The sequence below is a fragment of the Lissotriton helveticus genome, chromosome 8 (assembly GCF_964261635.1).
Source record: "Lissotriton helveticus chromosome 8, aLisHel1.1, whole genome shotgun sequence".
NCBI lineage: Eukaryota > Metazoa > Chordata > Amphibia > Caudata > Salamandridae > Lissotriton > Lissotriton helveticus.
The window spans coordinates 1,395,185,889-1,395,210,651 of NC_136069.1; the positions used below are offsets into that span (position 1 = coordinate 1,395,185,889).

The 24,763-nt window shown below is 46.4% G+C and overlaps 1 protein-coding gene across 1 annotated transcript in view; it reads left to right on the forward strand.

The window, feature by feature from the left end:
* The first annotated feature begins 15,528 nt into the window (after positions 1-15,528).
* LOC144773378 (ATP-binding cassette sub-family C member 2-like) overlaps positions 15,529-24,763 on the forward strand; it is a 560,817-nt gene continuing 551,582 nt past the window's right edge. Inside the window, exon 1 of the mRNA XM_078658348.1 lies at positions 15,529-15,803. Coding sequence (XP_078514474.1) covers positions 15,741-15,803 — 63 coding nt within the window. The 5' untranslated portion in view covers positions 15,529-15,740. The remainder of the gene's footprint in view (positions 15,804-24,763) is intronic.

A 24,763-nucleotide genomic window follows, 5' to 3' on the forward strand; every position in this document is an offset into this window, starting at 1 on the left:
CGCACTACACACAATATCCTTCCCTGATCTCAGTGCCATTTTGCTGGGGTTGCCACCAGGGCTACTACTTTTGGGGGGGGGACTTTAACATGGCAGCAAGCGATTCCATGGACAGATTGCCTACACGCGTAGCTCCGACGGGCACAACACGACTTAGAAGCTTCATGGAAGCGCTAGGGTTGACAGATATATGGAGGAAATACCACCCCACAGAGCGCCAATACACCTATTACTCCAATGTCCATAATAACCTCACAAGAATAGATTATTTCCTGCGTTTAGTGGGTGGCCATTCCCAGGTAGACAGTGTGGACATCAGACCGAGAGGTATTTCTGACCATTCCCCTATATTGCTTATATATACCACTCACCAGCAACAACGGAAACGAGTTTACCCGATACGCCCTGGATATCTGCAAATCCGTAAGATAAGAAAGGGACTCAAGGATGAGACTAAACACTTTTTTTCAGGAAAACAAAGGACCTGTTGCTTCCCCCACTGTATTGTGGGAAGCATTTAAAACGGTCATCAGGGGACACGCTCTGGCATCCATCACAACTCACAGGAGGGAGGGACAAAGGGAGCTGCAAGCTCTAGAGTCAGACCTGACCGCAGCAGACGTACAGCATAGTAGAGACCCGACCCCTGATACGACGCACTCCTTACACCTTGCTCAGCAACGACACAGAGGATATTTGACAGAACTGACCAAGCAACACATACTGAACCAGCGACACAAAATATATGACGTCGGCGACAAGGCGGGGAAATTATTGGCCTGGTTAGATAAACGGGAAAAGAGAAACAGATGGATAGCACGGCTTGATACTGGGGGGGCGGATTCCTCGACAGACCCACGCGCCATAGTGCAGACACTGGCGTGACATTTCCAGAAAATATATACCTCACATTCCACCATTTCAGTAGATGAGGCTATGACATACATACAAGACCTCGATATGCCCAGGTTGTCCCCGGAAGAGGTGCGGGCACTAGAGGCTAGACCAGCGAACCACCACCATAGTGGCTATCCTGAAACCTGGCAAGCCGGCGGATGTCTCTGCCTCCTATCGGCCTATCTCCCTTATAAATGCCGAGGCTAAAATCCTCGCCAAAATACTGGCGCTCAGGCTAACCCCACATCTGATTAAACTCCTACATCCAGACCAGTCAGGCTGCATGCCGAGCAGGAGCACGGCACTGAACCTCAGAAGGCTGCACAGGGTATTGGCGCGCTCAGAGTATTTGCAAGAGCTGGCAGTAGTGCTGTAATTGGATGCACATATGACATTTGATACGGTGCACTGGCCCTTTTTATTCGCCACATTACGTCATTTAGGATTTGGACCACAGTTTTGTTCCTGGGTACAGCTGCTCTATACCAAACCGATGGCGCATGTGGCTTCAAACGGCCACATATCTGCTGACTTTCCTCTAGAAAGAGGTATGCGCCAGGGCTGCCCTTTATCGTCCCTATTGTTCGCGCTGGTCCTAGAGCCACTGGCGGCCTGGATACGGTGGGAGCCAACGATAAGGGGCCTTAGATGGACAGATACTTGGGAAGATGGTATCTCCCTATATGCTGACAATATCCTATTATATATGGCCTCCCCTGCACGCTCCATTGATACCCTTCTAGATGTCTGCACCGCATACGGTAAGGCATCTAGCTATATCATTAACTGGTCAAAGTTCATCATGTAAATATTGCACGGTCCAACACCACACCTACCTAATGGTTGTCCACTGAGGGTGGCGGAACATGCGTTCAAATATTTAGGGGTGTATATCACAACTGACCCAGGAGATTTTTACGACAACAATCTACAGCCCCCACTCGATCGTCTCAAAAGAGACATGAGGCACTGGGAAACGCTGCCAATCACCTTACTGGGGAAGGCAGCACTTTTTAAAATGATGGCCCTGCCTCGATTTTTATACATCCTAGAAAACACGCCATATACGGTGGCACGCACCTATTTTAGAGCAATTGCAGCACAGATATCTAGGTTGTTGTGGAGTAACAAACCGGCGCGTATCGCGAAGGCTAAGCTAGTGCGCAGCTGGTATGATGGAGGAATAGCGCTCCCCGATATACAACTTTATTATTGGGCAGCACAGCTGAAGGTCATCAATCAATGGATCCATTTACCACGATCGGAAATGGCACTTCAGGCAGATAGAGGGCAATTGGGCATGGGGGATATGCTGGCTCCACTTTATGAAAAAAAAAATGGTGACAACACGGTTTGGACCGATACGACACACCCTAGGCCTGTGGCACACGGCTCAGGCACGACTAGGCTGGCGAGGAGTGATAACACAACTCACTCCACTATGGGATGTGAAACGACTGGGGAGGCTCAGGCAGAGTAAAGGTTTTGAGCGTTGGGACGATATCGGGATATCAACTGTGGGTGACATGTGGCAGAAAGGGGAAGTGATTGTCTTCGAGCAATTAAAACAAACGTATGGATTGGCCCCCACGGAACAATTTATATATACACAAATATGACATGCCCGGATGACGGTGTTGCCGGCAGGCTCAGAGGTCCCGGAGGCATCCCCCCTAGAGAATAGACTGTTAACAGATTACATGCCGAAGAAGGCAACTTCCCTCACCTATCGCAAACTTGTAAATAACTTGCCTGACCCAGTGGGATCCCTAAGAGATAAATGGGCTCATGACATAGGCGAAATGGATGACTCAGAATGGCAGAAAGCATTGGCGTCCCCAAGGGAGGTGGGTATACCCTCAAGACTTAGGTTAGTGCAACTGCGCATACTGCCGCGCTCCTATTATACTAGGCGCACCCTACACAAAATAGGGAAGGTGGAGCATCCCTACTGCCTGCGAGGATGCGGAGAGGAAGGTACCTTTTTTCACATCATATGGGACTGTCCCAAGATAGCAGAGTACTGGATTAAAGTGATGCAGACATCTCACAGGTAGAGAGGGTCTCACTGCTGCCGGAGTCTAAGCGCTGTTTGTTAAACATATGGGAGCCAAACAACCTTACGCGCAGTGGACAAAGTTGGGCTACGTTGGGCATGATGATAGCCAGAAGAAATATAGCACAAAAATGGGAGGGGGTAGAGGTGCCGACCTTAGAGGCATGGAGCAAAGATGTGGATGCAGCCATGATTGCATAGAGAGCGAAATACCGTGCTAAAGGTTGCCCGAGAAATGTGTGGTGCATGGAATACGTACAGGGGTGAACTGTGTGATCCACTATCGGACTCGGAAGACAGTGATTCGGAATCGGATGAGGTCTAAAGACATAATATTGGAGAAAGAGCGGGGGGTTTTGACTATTGTAAGAGGGTTGAATTTAAATCTGGGGAACTCTGCAAATGTGTCCGGAAACATTGTTAGATGCTCTACTGCAAGTTTAAAGTATGTTTTTACAAACTGCATGATTTTCATCAAAACGAATAAAAACTGTTTAAAAAAAATGCCTGAGCTGCTGGTGTACAATGAAAACTAAAACCCTAAAGGCATACATAGCAACTGCATCACCTCATTTTTGAAGTGACTTCCAAGACCTCATTCAAGATTAACTGGCATCCCAAAATGCTGAATCAATACCCACAATAGTAGTTTGGCCACTGTGGGATACGCCTCCACTCAACAGGAAAGTAAGCATACAATCACAAGGATATTCCGTAGCTGAATGCATTGGGACATCGCAACGAAATCGATCTGGAGGCGGTTAAAGGGGCCATCGGAATTTCATTTGTGACTCATGATCACTACAACCTTTTTGCCCACATTTTGTGTTTGATAAAACACAGCACTAGCACACACATGCCATCTTGTCTCGCATCACTATCTCAATTTCTTAATTATGTTGCAGTTCCCTCAGCTCATTAAAGGTGTGTACATTTTTCTATGACAAGTTGGCAAGAATTCAACACTGCATGGCTCATCCATGTGGAAGGAGCTAGACTCAGGTGTGCAGTATCGAACAATCTAATCCACCTAGTTGTTGCCTCTTGTGATTAAATCATGTCCATTCTTATGGGCAGCACACTTCACCATGGTGATCTCTGGTCAATTGAAGGGCTTCCAACAAGCTTGAGACATACAGCCCATTTTTAAAAGGAGAGCCAGAAGAAGTCATAATCCCTGTATTTAACCACTGCTGACCAAACACCACTGAATCCATACTGGCTGTCCGTGTGAGTGGTAACTTGTGAGCCGTCTGGAATACAACAGGCTTGAGTGAGGGCAATAAACTCTGCTACTTGTGCAGAGGTTACATGGCACAGGTAGGATACTTCCAAGACCCGCATAGGGAGCATACAGCATATGAGGTTCTCAAAATGCCCTGTCGGTCACTCAGACAAGAGCTGTCGACAAACATTGTATGGTTAGATTAAGGAAAGGGAACATTCAGTATGTCTGGTCTTGGCTTTGTGCTTAACTTACGCAGTAATGATCAATCTCCCCATCATCATCTCTATGTGAGGTTGGCAATTAAGAAGCTGGGTTCTAGGTATTACACCTACTTATAGACATATTGTTTTGCTACCAGAATGTTTCTCACATAGAAGGTTAAGCGGCTGTTGTTCGGATGTGTGAATGTGGGTGTGAGTCATGAGAATCTCAATGAAGTATAGTATATGACCCATCCCCATACCCTCTGTTTGCTGAATACTCACACTGGCCACTGCATCCGCTTTGAGACAACCAGGCAAATCTGCAGCTATGGGAACATGGGTTGGTGAAAAGTACCCAATTTGATGTTTGACTTCTCCATGCATCCTGGTCAACACAGATTAAGCACACTGATCTCGCTCATGGTAAAAGAGAATGAACCTGCCATTTTAGGAGCAGGTGCCCTGCAAAGCAGGTTTTTGAGCTTGTGGATGGCTTCCACACTTTTGAAACCCCTTGGTACCGGGTCATTGATATCAGTGTGCGTCATCCTCAGTAAAGGCTTCGCCACTAGGAGAAGTTTGGGATCCATTCGCTGCAATAAACAACCATGCTCAAAAACATTTGAACTTCTGTCTGTGTTGTCAGGGATTTTATGCAAAGGATTGTTTCAATACACTCATGGGACACTCATCTGACTCCCTTCTAAATGTGATGTCCCAAATATTGGACTTATTTTTCACAGTATTGCAACTTTTCGGGGGATCCTTTGTGCCTGTTCTCAATTAAAGGGTTGAGCAGGGCAATTGTATCTTTCCTGCAAGGTTCTTTGTCATCGACACTATGAGTAAATCATTGATGTGTTGAATAAGAGTCAAACTGCATGGCAATTGTAAGTCTTCTCTAGTAATGACTGGATACAATGTGACTACCAATTTTAGTGCCTGCAATCTAAACTCTGTGTGTGCTGCTTGGGTTTCCAAGCCTACTCTGTCTGGTGTACAATATATTATGTAAATGATTTTACAGAGCAGGTCCCCTCTCAATATGTTTACAGGACTCCAATCACATATACCAAACTGATAGTGCTCTTTAATGTCCCAGATGTTCACTGGTACTAAGTCAATAACTTGATTCACATGCTGCTGATCTGTAATGCCATTAATTTGGATTTCTTTTCCCAAGAGGGGTAGGTTTATGACCTTTACTGTTCTAACAGTCAAACGAGTGACTCCTGTGTCTATCAGAAAGGAAACAAGGTGTACATTACCCTCTCCTTCTACATATGGACTGCTCTGATCCTCTTCTAGGACTGCACCGAACACGCATTCCTCCTCCTCCCCCACAGGCACCGTCATAGGGCTTGTTCAAATTCTGTCGAACTTCCAAACGTAATGGGAATTGAGGCAGTCTGGTCTGTAAATGGGTCGTGCAGGACTCGATTGCTGAGTTGGAAATGGAGACTCCCTCCTTGCATTTGCAGGGGCACAAGAGGATTCTGTGATTAACCTGGTTTTTGAATCTTTGGAGATGCCATAGTGGCTCTGCATACTGGGAGGTAGCTCTCCCTGCATCACAATATTTATAGCTTGGCCATCGATCATTGCTGGATCAGGATTGTAGGGACATTCCAACTTCCAAAGACCAACCTTGTTACAGATTTGACAATGTCTAACTTTCTTTAAAGCACTAATGCTGTTGCCTGACATACCTCTTTGGCCTCCTCCCACTCCTTGACCATTCCTCCAGTGCAAACATTTAGACTCTTTGCAAATTTACTCCTGTACTGGGATCAAGCTCTACCCTACATTCGATACTCTAATCCCTGTCACACTCTGACCTAGCTGGGTCTGTGGGATCATGTACTTTTCTTTCCCTTTCATTTGGCATTCAGTATGCCACTGCAGTATTTTGCATGTGGGACAATCTTGTCTATGGGCTTGCTTTGCCAGCAGGGAACACACTGCATGATCTGGTTGCTAATCTTAGGTCTCAGCCCTTGCATGAAAGAGGTGAAAAACCTTCCCATAGTGTCTCCTAGCGTGTCCTTCAGATCACTGAGTTCCCTATACACCTGCTTTATCCTCTAAAAGAATGAATGCCCAGATTCTTCAGGCTCACAGAAAGTTCATAAAATCTTGGGTCAATTTGTCTTCCTTTGAGAAACCTTGGTCTTAAGGTGGGCAATGAGTTCATCGTATTTAGTTTTGACCAATGTTGATAGGGCATTTGTTTTCTCTACTCTGGTGGGGTTCTGTGTTGGTCAATTAATGGCTGTCTTACATTCTGTCCAAAGATCATTTGGAATCTCAACTTCAAACTACACATCTAAGTCTTCCCATAGATCCTTTGAAATGGTCACTATCTGCTCTATCTGTATATGCCATCTGTAAAGATGTTCCCTCAGTCTGGGGAGTGAAATAGATCTGCCCTAGACCAGAGGACATGTACATATGTTCCTCACTGTACGTCTCTCAAGGAAAAGTCCTTTAACACATTCCTAGTGGCTCCTCCCTCATCACAAACTTTCTTCTACTTTGCTTTTACTCTTTCTTTCTTTGACCACAACTTCCTACATTTCTCCAGTTCACTCTAATCTCTGATATTCTCAATTAACGCCCTAACATGCATCTTACTACCCTCAGTTTTAGCAGCTTCAGTTCCTTGTCACCCATCTTCTTCCTGGCATTCTTTCATAGATTCTTTCTCTGTGCCAGATCAAATCCACATTCATCTGCCACTTACTCTGTTTCCAGATATGCCTTGTGCGCCACCCTTGTAGCTTCCTTACTCACGTAAAGTAATTGACTCTCATTGTAGTGTCCTACGAAGTCCATCCCTACATCGCCCTTTACAATTTTTTTCAGAGGAGTCTTTCCCTTTCCTTGGAAGATGATTTGTAGAGTCAAAATAGTCATGGCACCTCCTGCGACAGGAGTTGTCAAAGGCTAAACAGGGGCGGAATTTGCAGTCTCAGTGCAACTTGGGAATGCTCTAGCTTTCAGTAGGGGCATAGCATCTGCTCCATTCTCTGTACCTGCCTGGGCTGCAGAGATTTCTGCCAGTGCTACATTATACAGGAGTGGTCTTATTCTCAGACGTTTGTCTATGAAACTTCCTCCTTACTTTCTACTTCTGCCTCATTTTTTTGGGTTCTCTTTATCAGTAGGCTTTTACTCCTCTTTGTCTCCACTCTCTATCAACGGGTAAGTTTCTAAAGTTCGATCACTTCCATTTCTTCTGCCCCTTATCAACCTGCATACCTATCCAGGAATAAGTCTTATCACTGCCATTTAATGAAAATGTATTTCTTTTCGTTAGCAACCTGCTTCACAGCCTGAAACTGCGTGGGTCTAGGCTGGGTTCTCAAATCGTACATCCTCCTTCTCAAATGTTATATTCTTGAAATGTGGAAAGTACTGCTCAGCGGTAATCATAATTCCCCATCCTCTGATCCTTTGCTGTATATTTGTGCCCATGCACGTGTGTAACCACCTCATTGCTGCCATTTCCCTAGTTGGTGTGCCTTTGGGTGGAATTTATTTTCCTTATTTATGTCTTGGTGCCTTTTCAAAAAGGAATTCCCCATCAGTCACTCCTTGTCCCAATTTCATGCACTGTCTATGACATTCACGTTCTGCCTACCAATACCATAGTGCCTTTGTCAAAGGTCACCCTATCGCAGCGCAACTTGAATGTTCACCAGCTAGTCCCTGTGTGGCCCCTTATGGTCTAAGCACCAGTGTGCTGCCAGGTTCTCCTGAATTACTTCTATAGTTATTGTTTGTCTGCTTCTTCTAAACAGACATTTCTACAGAGTAAGAATACTACCTACTTTTTCACCACAGCAGACTCACAAGGGAGCTTGCTGCACCTAGTGTGCTCACTCCCATGAACTAAGAAATGAACGACCCCTGAGCTTGTTAATACACTCACACAAGACTAATGGTACCTTCCTTTCTTGGTGTGACTGATAGCGCCAAACAGTACATCTCACTTGCAGACAACAATTCAACAAATAGCACTGAAGTAACGCTTTTGAATTTTGTCTTAAACATAAACGATTCACACACTGTCATTCTCAAAAGCTGAAAAACACGGTCAAGAACACAATAACTGCCATAAGCAAAAGTCCAAGAGCTAGCGTCACATGGTAGTCGAATTCAAAATCCATTCATTGCGTTTCATCACGCCCATCCGACCACAAAGCCCAGCATGCACCACTTTGTGCCTCACTACTCATTCACTCTTTGCATGTATATAAATCCTTATTAATACTCACGTAGATCACTCCAGGGTACCATGACAGTCACTTTGTCTTCAGGAATCAGGATTGGGTTGGGGCTGGGTCAGTTTGAATCTGAGGGCAAAACCTCATGATCCATGAAGATGCATTAATCGATTTTATAGCCAATTTACCATCCCAACAGCCACAACTCAAACCATCACTCATGCATGAGAACTCTGCAACAACCTCTATGACTTTTTCTACCAAAGAACACTAAGATCTATAGCAATTTTAAACATCAGCCACCCCCATCAACCTTCCTTGCCTGCTAACCTCATCAACCAAATACTACCAACAGACAGCATGGACCCCTTTATCCATCCCGGACACTGAAGCAATAATGAAGACAGTCCACTCAAGGACACCTATAGACCCTTGCCCCACCATATCTAAAACTTGGTAAGAGCAAAGATCAGCGCTGCACTCACTTCCATCATTAACATCTCCCTCAAGACAGACACCTTCCCATACGGTTGAAAACATGTTAAAGTCACAGCTCTCCTCTAAAACCCTCAGTCGACTGCTCCCCTTCTCCGCCAAAGTCATTGAGAAGACCATCAACAAACAACCCTCAGACCTTCTAGAACACCACAAACTACTGGATGACTCACAATCAGGATTCCAAAATTGTCACAGCACCAAAACAGCCCTCATTGTTGCCACAGATGACATATATCATCCAAGACTGTGGACAGACTGCCGCCCTCCTCCTCAAACTCTCTGCTGCTTTCTACACCATCTCCAATTACCAGACTGCACACAGCGGGAATACAAAGACCAGCACTTCATTGGATAGGTTTCTTACTCTCCAGAAAAACACGAGTCAGGCTCTCGAAGTTCACATTAGAACCCAAGGATATCATCTGCGCGGCCCCACAGGGATCATCACTCAGTCCCATACGTTTTAACGGGTACAAGACTCCTCTGGCAAACATCATCAGATCCCATGGCTTCAATATCATCCCCCATCCTGGCACCCAGATCATTTTTTCCCCTCTCAAACAATAGTGCAACCACCAAGCCAAACTACAAACCATGCATGATCAGTTTGATGAAAGAAAACTGCCTCAAGCTCAACACTGACAAAACTGAAGTCTTGCTCTTCAGGAATAAAAGCTCACCTTGGGACTCCACTTGGTGGCCTTCTGATCTTGGACCCACACCCGCCCCAACCAACCATGCTAGGAACCATGGCCTCATCCTGGACACACACCTCATCACAAAGTACCAGGTGAACACCACCTCCTCATACTTCCACATCCTCTGCATATTATGGAAAATCTTCAAGTGTCTCTCACTGGACACTATACGTACCACAATGCTGGCCCATTTCATCAAAGATAACATCCTTCTGGATGACAACCAGTTTGGCTTCAGAAAAGGCCACGGCACCGAAACAGCCCTCATCAAGGCATCCGATGAAATCAGGACGATTCTCGACCATGGGGGTGCCGCGGTCCTGGTGCTGCTGGATCTCTCAGCAGCTTTCGACACGGTTGATCACATAACCCTGGTCGACCGTGTTGCAGCATTAGGCATTAGAGACAGAGCCAAGGCCCTCCTGGCCTCATTTTAAGCCAACCGCACCCAATCAGTATCCCTTGGTGACTTTAATTCTCCTTCGTTTGTACTCCCATGCGGTGTTCCGCAGGGATCATCGCTAAGCCCAACCTTGTTTAATATATACGTGTCTGACTTGGCAAGAATCATCAAGTCCTATGGCATGCGACTAACCTCATACGCCGACGACACGCAACTAGTGCTAGCGGTTCATAATGATGGATGGACAGTCGTGGCAAACTTCCAAGAGGGAATGCTTGCAATTAGCACTTGGATGGCAAAAAACTGCCTTAAATTAAACTCAGACAAGACGGAGGTGATGATTTCTGGCAACCTCCTTCCTAGCTGGTCGCCCACTTGGTGACCGTCTGAGTTAGACTCACCTCCATCCCCTGTCGCTAAGGTCAGAAACCTAGGTGTCTTGTTTGACGACAAGCTATCATTCATTCACCATGTAAATGCAGCTGTCTCATCATCATTCTTTACCATCAGGATGATGAAAAAACTTTACCATTCTTACCATCCAGCGCTGCCAGGACTCTTATTAGCATGCTGGTGATATCCAAGGTAGACTATTGTAATGGTCTACTTATCAATGCCCAAGAAAGAGTCCGTAACAAATTACAAAGTGTGCAAAATGCAGCGGCAAGGATTTTATCAGGCACCCCTCAATTTAAACCAATTTCCAAGGTGATACGTCAGTATCACTGGTTGCCTATCAGGAGCAGAGCAAAGTTCAAAGCTCTATGCATTGCCTATAAGGCAATTCACAACACAGTACCTCAGTTCCTGAAAAATACCTCTCTGCTCCTACATCCCTAGTAGACATCTTCGCTCGTCAGCAGCTTACTTGCTCTCTATCCCCAGAACCAAGAAAGCCTCCTGGGGCGACAGAAGATTCACGGTCGCCAGTGCCAAACTATGGAACACACTCCCCTTCACATTAAGACCATTCCCACCTTGCTTTCCTTCCGGAAGCAACTAAAAACTTGGCTCTTCAACCAATAATTCACTCGCCCCCAGTCAATCCTCCACTCAGTCGTCCTTAGCGCCGAGACACCCATGGGTATTTGCGCGCTCTACAAATTGCCTAAATAATTAAATGCATGCCTTAATCACAAGCAGATTGGAATATAGCAATGCACTCTATGCTGGAATCCCTATCCATCTCTTTCATAGACTTCAAACCATCCAAAATACTGCTCCAAACCTACACCACACCTCTCCTCAGAGAGATCCACTGGTGTTCCGTCCAAAAGCACTACCAAGTCAAACTTCTCACACACGCGTTCAAGTCCAAACACAACATGGTTTCCTGCATACTTCAGTGTGAACAAAACAGGGGGTACTTGTTCCTGTCTGGAAAAGATTAAGGAGAGCAGTTGGAAATAGAAGAATCTGAGGGGGTCTTCCTCATTCGGAAGAGATGCCCTCACACACCCATATGGGTGTCACGCTTCATCTGGCTGTTTGCTCCTCATGGGGCCGACGCTGCAATGCCCCATGGGACCCGTAAGAGAGGTCTTTAGGGTTAAAAGAGAGATAAAATAATGGCCGTTGATGCAGTGTTATGAAGCACCACTGTGGCTTCCCCCACAGATCGCCGTAGGTTCTGAGGGGAAACGTGGTAGTCTGACTCGCTGGTTCCAGCAGGTGAGGAAGAGGTAGATCCAGTGCAGAGCCTTGTCGGAGTTGCTGGTGTTGTGGAGTCCGGTGATTAGGGTGTGGTGGGAGATAGAGTTGAAGGTGTCCAAGAGGTTTAGTAGGATGAGGGTTGCGGTCTCGCCCAGGTTGAGAAGGGAGCAGATGTTGTCTGTGATGGCGAGGAGGGCAGTCTTTGTGCTGTGGTTGCTTCAGAAGTCAGATTTGGAGGAGTCCAGGACATAGTTTGATTCGCTGAACTCATAGAGGTGGGCGTTGATGGCCTTCTCTATGACTTTGGCAGGGAAGGGGAGTAGAGAGATCTGTCAGAAGTTCTTCAGGTCTGACGGGTCTGAGGATGGCTTCTTCAGCAGGGGGGATGATCTCAGCATGTTTCCACTCATTCAGGAAGTCAGCAGGTTCGATGGAGCAGTTGATGATGCAGCAGAGCTGGGGGCGCGATGGCGGCAGCTGCCCTGTGGAAGATGTGCTACAGGCATGGTCCGTCAGGGCCCCTGAGTGGATGCTCTTTATGGTATTGAACGTGTCCTCTGTTATGAGCGGGTCCAGTAGAGCATGGTCTGTTGAGGGTTGGCTTGCTTGTGTGCGATAGTGGCAGGCGTTGTGGCCATTCAGGTCAAGGGTGTCAACGCTGTAGTAAATCTTCCTGATCTTGTGGTGGAAGAAGGTGCCTAGTTTGTTGCAGAGGTCTTGGGAGGGGGGAACATCTGTGGTCTCACTGTTGGGCCTGGCAAACTCCTTGACGATTGCGAAAAGGTCTTTGTTGTTGTGTGCGTTGGTGTTGATTCTGTCGTGGAGGGACGTTTTCTTGGTGGCTTTCAGGAGGAGGTGGTGTGCATTGATTGCAGATTTGAAGGTTGCGTGAGTTTCTGGGGTTTTGTTGCTCCTCCATTTCTTCTCGAGACGTCAGCAGGCTGGACTGATAGAGGGTTGGTATGAACCAGCTGGCCACCTTGGAGCTTTGTTTGCCTGCTCTTCCCTTAAGAGGTGCCAGTGTGTCAGCGCAGTGGGAGATCAATTGGTGGAGGTTGCTTGCTGCGGTGTTGGCGTTCATGGGTTTTGGCGGAGTGGCTGTACTGAGTGAGTTGATGAGGAGTTCTCCAGTGGCCTTGGTCCCGCTGGGGGGGCCGATGATGGTGATGTACGGTGGGCATGCTGGAGGCGAGGTGTATGCAGTGGTGGTCATTCCAGTAGAGTTTGGTTGTGTGGCTTTAGCTGATGTTTTCGCTGGCGGAGAAGAATAGGTTGACTATTTGACCACCCGTGTCGGTCGATGCGGTGACTAGTTTCTTGAGTCTGATGTTGGTGAGGCTCTCCAGGAGGGAGGTGGCATTCTGGTCGCTTGGGTTGTCCAGGTGGAAGTCAAGGTCTCCGAGTAAGATGTAGTCGGTGGATGCAAGGGCCTGGGGTGCGATGAGGTCCATGATGGCATCTGTGAAGGGAGGTTGGGGTGTGGGCCTGTAGATGAGGATGCCATGGAATTTGGTGTTGAGGTTGGCCCGGATCTGTAAGTGGAGGTGTTCCATGGTCGTGGTTGGGTCGTTGGAGTGTCTGGTTAGTCGGAGCGTACTTTTGTGGGCAATGGTGATACTTCCTACGGGGCGGTCACGGCTGTCCTTGCGGGTGATCTTGTAGCCGTCGGGGATGGTGGTGATTATGATGTCTGGTCCGGAGCAGGGGTTGGTCCAGGTTTCTGTGAGGAAAGAGATGTCAGGAGAGGTGGCGTCCAGGAGGTCCTAGTTTTCTGTGGCGTGTTAGTGGAGGGACCGTACGTTGAGGAGGATGCAGTTGAGGCGGACTGGTGCACTGTTCGTCGCCTGGGCGGTGAGGAAAGCTGGTTTGATGGCGTGGCTGAAGGTGCGGTTACAGTTCCAGTAGGCGAAGAGTCCATGAGTCTTCTTCGGTAATGCTAGGTGGCAGTCGGCTTGAAATTCCGGGTTGAAGGTGAGAAGTGTGCTGGCGTCATAGCAGTGGGGGGATCCGAGAGGCAGGGTTCCTGGCGCTGGGCATGGTCCAGGCACAGCAGACACCATTACGTCGTGCTGTGGGGGGGCTGGACAGCTGGGAGTCAGGAAAAGGGCAGTGGAAGGGGGAGGCAGGGCTGCGGGGTATCTCAGTGAGGGAGAGATCAGCAAACCGGGAAAAAAATCCAGAGAAAACAAATAGAAAAACAAAAGACAGAGGCAGAAGATAAAAGCAAAGCAGAGAGAAATCCAGATAGAGGGACAGAATACAGCAACAGAGGGACAGGAGGGCAGTCAAGCGGCAGAGCATTGACACTCTACTACTGGTCCATCAGGAATGATGCGCAGGCAGGAGCCTGAGGGTGGAGGAGGTCCTCGAACTCCTGACCTCCTGGTCAGTTGCGCTAGAAGCAGCAGGAGAGAACCGCAGCAGCGGCTACCAGATGGCGCTGCGCTATGGAAGGAGCAAGTCCACTAAGGATAGTGGATTTCAGGGCCGGACTGGCCGTTGCGGGCACCGGGCAATCCTTCGGTGTGCTGCAAGGGTGGGGGCCGGTTTTGGGACCCTGGGGGCCGTTTTTGTTACAGGGCCGTTTTTGCACCATAGCCCCGGCAAAGAGCTTGGTCGCACCCCTAACATCCCCCCAGGGGGCCGGCCGAGCACTTTGCCAGGGCCGGTTTTGGTTCCCAGTCCGATCCTGGTGGATTTAACTGGACTTGTCTCTGGCTTAATATGTCTCTCACATTGATAAAACTGTAAAATTCTCACAGACACAGGCCAATGTTCAAAAGTTGACTTCAAGAATATAAAACAGAAATAGAGTTGCTGGATCATCAATCAGGTAAGCATAAGTACCAAGAACCTAGTAAAGGTCAGAAGAAAATCCAGCATAAGTTTGCCTTCTAAAGTGGGAAAAAGTGCAGCTCCCAACAGTGAAAACACAAGTTCTTTTATAGTATTGTAGACAAAGGAGTTCATACATTCACTAAAAAGGAACATGGTTCCTAGAAGTGCACTAATACGGAAAAAGCAAGAAGAAACATTTTACAATAAAATACATTAGAAGAAGATTGTCTCATAATACTACTGTCTTAAATTCAGAGGTTCACAGAATCTATTCCAGTAAAGTGAGTTAATACAAAATATGTAATGTGGACTGGGACAGCCATGTAGTCCTTTAGTGCAAGTACATCAAGCAAGGTCACTAGGACTGGGAAAGACTCAATCTTCAGTGCAAAGCTCACAATTCTTTATTGTAGTAAGCATCAGTGGCAGTGGTCACGTGGTATATTACGACTTCATTGATGGGAGACAGCATGAATTTGGCTTATATTAGCATAAGCTCGATCTCTAATAAATTAATCACTATGATTCAGAAAAATATAACGTGAGCAGCAGTGGGGAAAAGACAGCGCTGACAGACTTCCGTGTGCTGCAATGTAAACGCTTTAAAGAAACACTGTCTGGGTTAAAAACAAGTTCAGCTCGGAATTCTGCTGCTTCTGTCTGCATGTGTAAGGAGGCGATTGCTTTCTGAAGACGGCCACAGTGCAGGACTGTACACACTGCCATGGGTTTTTAAATATTGCACAACGCATGGAGCGGCCGGCGGCCATGTGGTTGGGTTAATCTGCTGCCTGTCATTCATGGGCGTGAGGCAGGCGAAGGGGAGGGGCAAACCAGGTGACAGCGGCACTAGGAAGCAGCACTGTGACACCTGAATACGGAGGCTAACCACTGGTTTTGATCTGGCTGCCCAAGAACCGGTTCCTCTCCCAGATGTCACGAGGCCCCGCTCCCTGCCCAGCCGCTTGTGAGCGGACTCTGCGTCCAGGACCCGCTCCAGTGTGCTGTCTTTTGGGACCGAGTTTGGGACTGCAGAGATGCTGAACGCTGTGTTCGGAAGGGACCGCTTCTCCTACGAAAGGGTGCACGCTCAGGAGAAGGTAGGGGAAGAACTTCAACTATTGCACGTTGTATTTGTGCAGCTTTCTTGGAGTGAAACTGTTAGCTGGGTGTCGGATGGCAGCATGTAACAGTGCCCGCCTCCTCGCAGCTGCCTGCAATGGATATTATGGGTTGTAAGTAATCCTATTCCTGTAACGTTTCATTGAAATGCCGCCCCCGTGCTGTTGCTCCCTTTGCGTGGTTCCCGGGCGGAGTATGAAGACGCTACAAGCAGTTCAGAGGGATGCAGCGGCTGTCTAGTTTCGAAACTCTAATAATAAGCCCCTGCAGCCTCACTGTGATGCAGGCGTTTGTTTACACGCGTGACTGAGGAGAGGAGCTGTGTCATCACTCACTGCTCAGCTCTCACAGTTTTAAATCATGCTAATAAAACCCTCGCCTCTGTTAGCCAAAGATCCTTTCGGCCAAACAGAGAATGGTATATAATAAAGGTCTCTCATAAAGCTGCTTGAATATCATCTGTGCGTTTAGGTGGCACAGTGGATTATTTTTAGTTGAATAATGTAAGAAATTACATTTGCTCCCCTTTCCTCTGTTTTGGTAGTAAAAAAAGCAAACAGCCATTCATTAGGATACAGAGGGCCCCTCACACACCTCTGGGTTCCGGTGCCACTGCACCTGTTGCACTATTAATAGGTACATCCCTGTGGTGCATCTTTGCTCATGGCACCCGACGCAGTTGGGACTTGCACCCATACTTGCGTTTGCTTGGCTGAAAAGCTGAGATTAACACAGGGCTGCCATGCACTGTAAGGTTACGGAATGGGTTCTGAACAAGGTGCTTTGTATGTACTTTTTTAGGGCAATCTGTTGACAGAACAGCTGATGCGCAGCAATAAAGGGCATCTTATATATTTGTTGTATTAGTTTATTGGTCACTTCAGAAGTGGAAAGCAGATTGCCCTCTCTCCTGACTTAAGTTCTTCTTCTGCCCCATTACGCTAATGTGGGACCAGCCGCTGTTGAGCGAGAGGGCACAGCACAGACACTGACAACTTGAAATGTGAAAAAGGCCGCTTTATTGAAGCAAGGTCACATTATGAACTTAAACATCCCTAGGCAATTTGCCTTACAAAACTAGCAACCTCACTATAGATCAAACGTCACCTATCAATCAATCAATCAACATCTTTATTCGGTCATATTAAAAAATAACCATAAAAGCACATACAAATGGATCTATGAAAAGATGTTATTACAAAATATTATTATTTAAAATTCCGAATATTTCTTCACAATCCTAAGCTGAGATGAGAGTGTATAAAAGATAAAAAAAGAGATTAAAGTATATACAAACATTTTAAATCATGGGTCTTGTTACGTTGAGATTGCTAATCAAACTCAATTTACTGCATGTCATTCCCTTCCTTTTTCTCATGCACGCCCATAAGAAAGTTGCTACAGAGAAGCAAACCAAAGGACCTGGGAGTGTTTTTAAAAGGGATAGTGCTACCATACACTGCTTAAAGCCCATATTCTTTAAAATTGGCTTCAAGTAGGCCTTCCGTTCACTCTCGTAGAGCCTGCAAAATAAAACCAAATGCAGTTCGGTTTGAGGTGATACATTATCACACGGGCACAAGCTTAGATTGGAGTGGTTAAGCGTTTTTTCAGGATAGCCAAGCATTAGGGGAATCAAGTTGGTGCAGAATCTTAACAGCAAGAATCTATGTTGTGAGCTGGTTATGTTGACTAGGTAAGAGAAATCTACCTCCATTAGTGGTGGGTTAAGGTAATAAACCTGTGCTACATGTTTCTCTTTATGGTATTCCCTACACTTATATTCAGCCATCAACATAAACATAGCAATAACTTTCTGCTTGGACACCCTCTTACAGACCAGAGGATCTTTAAAAAGTTCATGAAGACCTATCTCTTTTAAAACTGCCTCCACATAGCTCAGCCACTTAGGTATTTTCCATTTATCCATCTCTATGCAGCTCTTAATTATCACGTCACCTATCATTTTCCTACCTCCACCTCTAATTTCCCCCCACTTGCCAACCAACTTGACTGTCACTTTATCTCTACCCTACAACCTGATCCAATTGTGCTTGTCCAACTGTAAGCCCTAACTTACTACCTTCCGCAAGTATAAACTTACTGCCACCCTCCCCTTCAAACTGCTTCATCCACCCCAACAGCAATAAAACTGATTCAACCCCTGAAAACCTGTGGGCTAACTAATGCTCATAGAATTGTATCTTAAAAACATTAAAGAGCACATCACATGCCTACCAACTTCATTCTGTCTCTGGCCAGAACAACACTAAAAAAAATGTTTTTCTTTTCGACAAATAGTTCTTCCAGCAAATAAAAGAGACTGCCGTGGGATATTCATTTGCCCCTGAGGCAGATGTTCTATGTATGGCCCAGTTTGAACAAAAATCTATTTTCACCGACAATCCATTTATAAACAATATTCTCATATCAAAAATATATTGATGATATCTTCTGTATATGGACAGGCACAGATACAGAGCTCTGCTGTCAGCTAAATCACCAGTTTAGGAAATTCTGATGGTACTCTAGGAGGCTGGCATATAGACTTCAATTTCTCCAGCTTCTGCTGCAAACACTCCAGTTCTTTCAAGGCTAGGGACGTGGATCTATCAGGCACTACGTAAGCCATCAAGGGACCAGTCCTCCCAGTCCCCTTTCCATGCCGCAACGGCCATCAAGCTGCTTTAGCTTGCCATTAATAGCACACAATCACCCTTGGGAGGCAGGATCCAGGACTTTCTCCCAGGGTGGCTATCCATCATGTCTTACAGATGAGTACTCGAAATCATTCATTGGGGAGAGGAGTTGGCCTAACGGCTAAGGCGCTCGACCTCGGACCTGGGGATCTGGGTTCGAGTCTCGGTAACGACGCCAAAACCTCCTGTGATTCTGGGCAAATCACTTAATCTCCCCGTGCCTAAAAATGAAAGTGTGTGTGTGTCCTAATGTAAAAACGTAACTTGTGCTATGTAAACCTGATTCGGGTCTAGTTCGCGCTATATAAAACTCTACATAAAAAAAAATTCAGCGTAGGTCAGTTGTACACTTTGTTTCTGCTCTGCTGATACCTCCCCTCACATCAGATCGAATCTCAAAGGAGGAGCTGTCTATTCTTTTGTATGAAGTTTGATCTTTACTCTCTGAAGGAGCCATCAAGACTGTTCTAGATAGACTTGGAAAAAGTGGAGGGTTGCTACTTTCGCTATTTTGTTGTGCTGAAACCCATCTCGAAGCTTCACGCTCTCAATGCATTCCTCCAGAAAGACAAATTCAAAATGTTCATGCCAGCCCAGATTTTGTCTGCCTGGGCTACTGGATGATGTCCTTGAACCTGCAGCACTTGTATTTTCTTATATCCATTCTGCAGTCCCACAGACATTTTGTGCCGTTCATGGGACGGCAGGAGCATTTTCAGTTTGCTGTTCTCCTCTTCATTCGCACCAGTGCCCCTCTGGTGTGGACTTAAGTGATGGCGTTGTTGGCCCCCCATCTTTGGTGGTCGGGGATATCAGTCATCCCCTACCTTGAGACCTGGCTGTTAAAGGCGCCTCACGACAGTCAGTCGTATACCACATACAGACAACGGCAAACCTCCTGACATTGCTCGGCTTTGCAATCAACGAGCCGCAGTCACACTTGCATATGAGTGCTCTGCAATGGAATTCGAAGTTCCTATGGCCCAGTACCAAGGATAGCTGTCTGATGCCATACAGATTTCGGAAGAACAAGCACACGATCTGCAGTGGTGGCTGCCAACTGCAGCTTGTCTCGTGACAGGCTCCTCTCCCTTCCCCCCCCAGAGGTGACGGTGGTGACGGATGTGTCATTTCTGGGATGCGGAGGCCATCTGGGGGTGGAAATTTGGGGACTCTGGTCTCCAATGAACCCAGGCTCCATGTCAATCTGTTGGAGTTGTAGGTCCTTCATCTGACATTGAAGGCCTCCTTGCCATTCATTAAAGGGTGGCTGGTATAGGTTCTCACATGCAACACCACTGTCATATGTTACTGCAACAAGCAGGGCAGAGTAGTGTCCTTGATCCAGTGCCAAGAGGCTCTGAACCTCTAGAGTTGACTGAAATGTCAGGGAATTTTCCCGATTGTGGTACTACTGCTAGGATCATTTAATGCCAGGGTGGACAAGCTTTGCTGGTGACAACTGGCAGCTCACATATAGCCTCTACATCCAGAAGTGGCGCAGGGCAGCTTCCGGCAGTGGGGAGAACCCTGGCTAGATCTTTTTGCCACTGTAGTACATGCAGTGTCTAAAGTTTTGCTTGTTAGAGTTCCCATTAAGACACTCTAGGAGATGCATTCTGGCTGGAATGAAGCACGGAATTCCTGCACGCCTTCTTGCCCCTGCCTCTCTTGCCCAAAGTTCCACAAAACATCAGGAATGGCCATGCCCAATCACCATAGTGGCTCCAGATGGAGCCAGGATAGTATGGTACACAGAACCGCTGGACATGAGCATCTGCTGTCAGATCAGCAGATAGCTTTGGGAGGATCTTTTGTTGCAGCAGCAGGGCAGGGTCCTTCACCTAAACCTGCATAATCAACACCTCCATGCATAGAGATTGAGAGGCGGCAGTTGACTGCATTTGATCTGCTACCCAAAGTTGTGGATATCATTTTTGCTGTCAGGTGCCCTTACAAAAAGTCGATTTACGCCAGGCTCTGGGACAAATTTGCAGTCTAGTGTGGAATCTGCAAGACAGACCCTTTACAAACCAAACTTTCAGGTATTTTACCGTTTGTTTTGTATTTGGCCCAGCAAACCTTGCCGTGGGCATCCTTAAAGATTATTTGTTGGCTCTTTTGGTCTTTTTGCGTTTACCGGGCCAACAGTCCCTTTTTAAATAACCTATTGCAATGAAGTTTATTTAAGGTGTTGACATAGACATGTTCCCTCCTAAAAATAGTTTGTGATGCCAGAGTCAGACCTGAACTTGGTAATGCCATTGCTCATGTCTATGCCCTTTGAACTGATGTGCAGTGGCTTGCTGCATCTTCTGGCCTTAAAGACTGTCTTCCTCATTGCAATTACTTCAGCTAATTGCATGAGTGATATTTAGCACTCTCTGTGCAATCGCCCTACACCACTTTTTTCTTGATAAACTGGTGGGGAGGATTCGGGCAGCCTTCTTTCCAAAGGGCCTGACTCCTTTTCATGTTAGATAGCAATCTCTCTTTCAGGGTTCTTTGCCCTTCTTGCTTCTCAATAGCGAAGGACAGACTCCATTGGTTGGTCCCCGAAAGGGCTTTAAACTTTTACATCAATCGCACCAAGGACCTCTCGTGGACGATCAACATGAGGGGTTTTCTATGGTGAAGAAATGGAAAGCTGTGCAGAAGAGTACTCTGTTGAGGTAGATAGTCCTCTGCTTTAAGATCTGCTACACACTGGTAAAAAAGTCGGATCTCCAGAATGACCGAGAGCCCATTCTACCAGGAATAAGGTTGCTGTCACTGCATTGGCAAGCAGATGGCTTGTCCTTAATATCTGCCAGGCTGCAATGGGATTAACGGTGCACATGTCACAATGCACTACTGCCTTGACAACCAGGTTCTCCAAGAAGGGCTTTTCACATATTTGGTCCTCCAAGACTTTTTGGTCTGAGTCCACTCCACAGACCATCCACCTATAGAAGGTACTGCTTTTGGTAACTATTCCAAAAGTGAGAAATCTGTTGTTAGAAGTATCCATCAGAAGAACCTATCTATCTAACAGCACATTCCTCACTGCCCTCCCACCTCCCTGTTCTGTGCACTGGCCCCTTTTTAACATCTAACAAGCACTGGGAATGCCAATAAGTCTGGCTTTAAATGAAGGTTGGATGGTAATGTGAAGCATTCCAAGGAAATGGCGTGGGAATTGACATGCATTTGGGTGGAAGCAGAAAACTGTAGAATAATTTTGGGGTAGGTTAAAAGGTTTGTTGACTGTTGCACTGTAAAGCCAGACTTAAAATCCATGTAGATTAATGACTACCCTCCTCCCACCTGTGCCTTGCCAGTGAAAAACAACATAAATGATTTAGTTATCTAAGACATTTTAATAGCATTGCAATGTCATGGGTGTGCCCCATAAAGTTCAAGCTCAGGTAGCTGTATAAATAAACAAAAGCATCACAGCTGTGTGGTGGGCAAGCACCTTTATTGTGGAAGCACACAACTTCTGCTCAATCAAAGCATGTACTCCTGGCTCCCAACATGTGGGTGGAGCCAAAGCCCCTCTCCTGGTGATTCTCACATAATTGTCCAGTGACAGTTGTACTGTGAAGCAAGGCCATAAAAAGGTCTGAAATAAGAGGTCTGCACACTGGTGCCTACAATTGTGTTATGCTCCCGTGCTGATCATGTGGAGTGTCAGGCAAGAAACTGGCACTTGTATGAAGCTCCGCTCTGTCCTTTCCATGTTGTACACGGCCGGCGGGGAGCCGCATGGCACCACCTAGCAGTGTGCTGTAGTATTGCTGAAAAAGTTTTCGGATCCAGTCTGGTACCTGCGGCATATTCCGAAGGTGAGGAATCTGCAGATAGATAGATAGAGTATCGACCAGAAAAAGCGTTACTGAATGCAAGTAACTAGTTCTTCAGGGCATAGGCATGCAAGAGTATTTAAGGAGTACTCTCGTAGTACTACTTTCCGTACCCAGAAATGTTTTTTTGCATCAGCTTTAGAATGTTCACAGAGGATCGGTAGACAGATGGCGATTGGGAATTTGGTGACTACCCACAAAGTAACAACTATGTTCAAAATCATTATCAATGATTTATTACCCTGTCTTTTCATGCACACCCATGTGTCACATAAAAGTATGCATTGTTCAGTAGTAATCCCCATCTGAAAAGCATTTTTTTCCATCTAGAGGAAAAAGTTACTGCAATATTTACTCCTGTTGATTATCTTCCCTGCTGATAATATGAAGCAGCGAGCAGGGAGGATTGTTAGAGAGTGTATAAAAGAAATCTACTGCTTTTGTAGATGACTCAACAAAGATATGGGAATGTTGTTAATCTCTTGAAATGCGAAAGTCCTTTAACATTATAGGCTTAGTCTGTGATCTAAAGTTTGACTATTTTTTAAAGATGTTCGTGAATTTAGGCCCTTCAGATTTGTTATATTTAGACTTTTATTACTGAATGTGTGCAAAATAGTGTCCATGTTTTTAAACCAACACAATGAAATGGTAATAAATGAAAACACATTGTTAAAATGTGCAAAACGACTGAAGTGATCTGCATTGTCCTTATTCGAAATACCTATTTTACTATATTCGTAACTATTTAATTCTCCCATCATCTAATATATATATGTAGCATTTGTGATAGGCGTTCAGCACCAGGAAGTGTCACAGGACACTGGGTATGTCACAGCCTTTGTTCGGGGCAGCTTTGCAGGTGAACATTAGATTGTCAAAAGTCGTCCCATTCTGGGGTACTGTTTGGGGAAATGACACTGTGTCTTGGGTGGAAAACATTTCATTCAAAAAGAATTCCTCCAGTAGGTTTATTCCTAAATTTGGAGTAAATGTACATATTTTGTGTGATCCTCTCACAGTTTCAGGGCTACACCTGTGAAGGTTCCACAGTTGCAGCTTTCCAGAACTACACAAATGTTTACCCATTCATGGATGAGTAAACGTAGCAGGAATACGTTCACACAGTAAGTACGTAGATAAAGTGCATTTGCACTTTAAAACGTCCTCCTTTTTTGTATTTCACTAGAAAAATATGCTTCCCCTGGATAGATTCCTTCCCTAAAACAGCCCCGCTAATTCTGGGGGTATTCCCTCCATCAGGGGCGGCTCTAGGCTCATGGCGGCGCTGGGAAGGGAACGTAGGTAGTGTGCCCCGGAAGAGGGGGTCTGGGCAGGGCGGAGCGCGGAGGCCAGTGAAGAGGGAGGGGTCAGGGTGTTTGGAAGTGGAACAGAGCCGGAGCCCGCCAAATCCCTGCCAGGGGCCGCCACGCAAATATGTATCCATCCTCAGAGGATTATTATATTAAGGATATATATTGGCGTGGTGGCCCCTGGGGTTTGGTGGCCCTGTGCAGGTGCACAGCTTGCACATGCCTAAGGCCACCCCTGCCTTCATGTATCCACCCTCGACAGCAACTCATTCCTGCCCTTGACAGGAGTAAATCTACAACCATTTACATGGTGATAAAGTACCTTCTAAAAGTTTGTGACTCATTGGAAATCCACTCCCTGATTTATTCCCTTGTATCAGTATACACCACGCTGGAGTAATTTTACGTGTAAACAATTGCTCAGGTGTGTTTAGGCTTCTGCCAGTGACCTTTGCAGCTGTCAGCTGGTATAGCCAGCTCTCCGCCCTACACCTGTTTTGCCCTCCCTGACTCTAGGGTCAGGCGCACCCTACCCTTGCTGATAATTGTGTCATGGAAAATATGGAACCGCCCCAGGCCGCCTTCATCCGAGTTCCTGGCGGGTTCAGGCGCCGCCCGGGCGTGTCCCTTCCGTTTGGTAGCTTCTGCGAATTAAAGCTGGTGGAGGGTAAAGAGGTTGTTGAGCTTTTTTTGGAAGAGACCACTTCTCGTGCTAGAGAGTATATGTCCGAGACAAGAGAGCAGTCCGGAAGCACCCAACGTAGTGTTTTTTGGTGTAGATTTTCACGAGCGAAACTTTGAATGGAAATTTCGTGTCGTGCTTTTCTGAAACGGTGTCAGCTGTCCCCGCAGATGCTGAGAATGAAGGCACCCACACAATACTCCGGTGATCGCGTGACGCAGCAAGCTGTTATAATTAAGGCCAGGTCTATTCACGGCATGTCACAGATGAGGCTTCAGAATTTCCATTTAACGAGAAGAAAATGTAAAGCTTTTCACTTCTACCCCAAGGAATAGCGTGTCAGACTAGTAAGCATGGAATTGAGCACCCACAGACGTGAACATCTTCCACGACATTAAG